This window comes from Echinops telfairi, unplaced genomic scaffold (assembly GCF_000313985.2).
Source record: "Echinops telfairi isolate 266 unplaced genomic scaffold, ASM31398v2 ScPeMD7_7424;HRSCAF=8462, whole genome shotgun sequence".
NCBI lineage: Eukaryota > Metazoa > Chordata > Mammalia > Afrosoricida > Tenrecidae > Echinops > Echinops telfairi.
Genome location: NW_022111324.1, coordinates 63,866,280 through 63,868,410, shown reverse-complemented (window position 1 = coordinate 63,868,410; position 2,131 = coordinate 63,866,280). Strand labels below are relative to the sequence as shown.

Below are 2,131 nucleotides of genomic sequence, written 5' to 3'. Positions count from 1 at the left end.
AATGTAACTCAGACCAGAGGAAGAACTTTGAAAATCACTCATTGTATCACTGGCAGGGCATTTTGATGAGCGAATTAAGTGGATTGAGATGCATGAGTGTGGATAGGGAGGGGAGGGTGACTCAGGGATTATAGGAGAAGGTGTACTGCTACTTTAAAATTATGCATGCATGACCCCATTCAGGTCCCTCCTACTGCTTGAGGTCAGAGCCCAGGAGCCTGGGACACTCACTTCCAAGAGGACCAACTGGCGGAGTTTGCTCTGGGTTTCAGGTAACTGAGTTTGCTGTGTACAGTATCTTACTTGCTTGCCCAAGTCTACCTTCCCACACTCCTGCCACGGTGCCTATCTCAGAAAGTGACCAGGAGAACAGCAGCATCGCCCGGCAACGAGGGACAGCCGTCCCGGGGCTGATCCACTGGCCACGCTGAAGGGATTGATTGGCATGCAATTAAAAAAAAAAAAGGTAACTCAGTTTATTTATTAGGACAATTACTTGCTCAGTCTGAGGAGCCATATTTAACCTACGGCTATGCAGTCATTTGAGGAAACATTAACACAAACGTCTGCTAAATATGAAGGCCCAGGACAGACAGATGGTCCACATTCCTAATCAGCTTTGGTACCAGCTTAAAGTTGCTGCCCAGGCTGAGTGATGGGGGGAGGCCCAAAGCGCTTTGCCAGCTTTATTTGGGGCACCTGCACGTTAGCTCTGCGTTAGAAAACCTTGTTAAGTGAAGTAGCAAGAGTTAATTGCTGGGGAGTGGGGTAGCCCAAACAGGAATCACCGCCTGCAGTGGGGCATCTTACCCAACGGCTGGTTTGTAGACTTTTAAGGTGCTCGAGTTACTCAGTCCTCTCAAGGTATCTGCCAAAAGAATGCCCACTTTGCTCTTTAAACAACGCGCTTTGAAAAAAATTTTGTTTTCTTTCTAAATTTAGAGATTGTATTGTTTCTTTGTCAGGGGCTTACAGTCCATATTGCTAGGGTGAGCTGACCTTTTAAAGGCGTCACATCACTTCCATGACACTGTGTTTTTGCTTCACAGTCACCAGCTGCTACGTATGTCCTCGCCATTGCTCAGAGCGCCGCTGGTCTTACATCCGTGTGCAAACGTGTCTGCAGTTCCCAGAAAATGAAGCATCTCAGTGTGACTTCAATCGCCCTGCTGTAAAGTGTGACTGGCGAGCGGCGTGGGCCTGATTACTTATTTAGCAATGCTTTATCAGGAGGAGAATGCTTTTTTGTAAACATGCGGCGCCTGGCTTGTTCCCTGGGCTTCGGCTTCTTGTTGCAGGCCATGGAAGCATTGCTCTTCGCTTCTTTGGCTCCCGTACCATTGGCTGCCTCTCAGGGTCTTTTCCCAAGGCTGGAGAATGTGGGTGCTTTCAAGAACGTTTCACTCGTGCCAACCCAAGCCACGTGTGGACTACCCGACCGGAGCACTTTCTGTCACAGCTCGGTGGAGGTCGAAAGTATCCGGTTCTGTGCCCAGAGGTTTTGCATTCAAGATTGTCCATTCAGATCTTCTCCCCCTACCTACACCGCCCTGCTCTCCACAGGCCTCCGGAGCTGCAGCACTGCAGACAAGTATGATCTGCCGCCCAACTCCCCTAGCAACTCTGCAAGCTTTATTTTTGGGAATCACAAGAACTGCTTCTCCTCTCCTCCCACTTCAAGGCTGGCGGCATCATTTACTTTCACCGTGTGGTTGAAACCTGAGCAAGAAGGTGTAATGTAAGTAGTGTGGGCGTACATTTCCCTAAACTAAAAAAAAAACAGCAACAAAACAAAACAGAACAAAAAACCTCACTGCCATTGAGTTGATGCTGACTCATGGAAACTCCACGGGGCAAGGTAGAACTGCCATTGTGGGTTTCCAAGGCTGTATAGAAAGCCTCCTCTTTCTACAACAGAGTGGCTGGTGGCTTTGTATTGCTGACTTTGTGGGTAGCTGCCCAACGTATAATCAGTACGCCACCAGGGCTCTGTAAGTTTACCTCTCACTGCCATCGAATCAACGTGGACTCTCAGCTAGCCCCTCTGGGTTCCCGAGACTGCATCTGTTTAGAGGAATAGCAAGCCCAGTCTTTCTCCTGCATTGCTGCGGGGTGGGGGTGTGTGTGTGTG

The 2,131-nt window shown here is 49.1% G+C and overlaps 1 protein-coding gene across 1 annotated transcript in view; it reads left to right on the top strand.

Annotated features, from left to right (window-relative positions):
- Positions 1 to 1,253: 1,253 nt before the first annotated feature.
- USH2A (usherin) overlaps positions 1,254 to 2,131 on the top strand; it is a 949,135-nt gene continuing 948,257 nt past the window's right edge. Inside the window, exon 1 of the mRNA XM_004700145.2 lies at positions 1,254 to 1,738. Within this exon, the coding sequence (XP_004700202.1) occupies positions 1,254 to 1,738 (485 nt within the window). The remainder of the gene's footprint in view (positions 1,739 to 2,131) is intronic.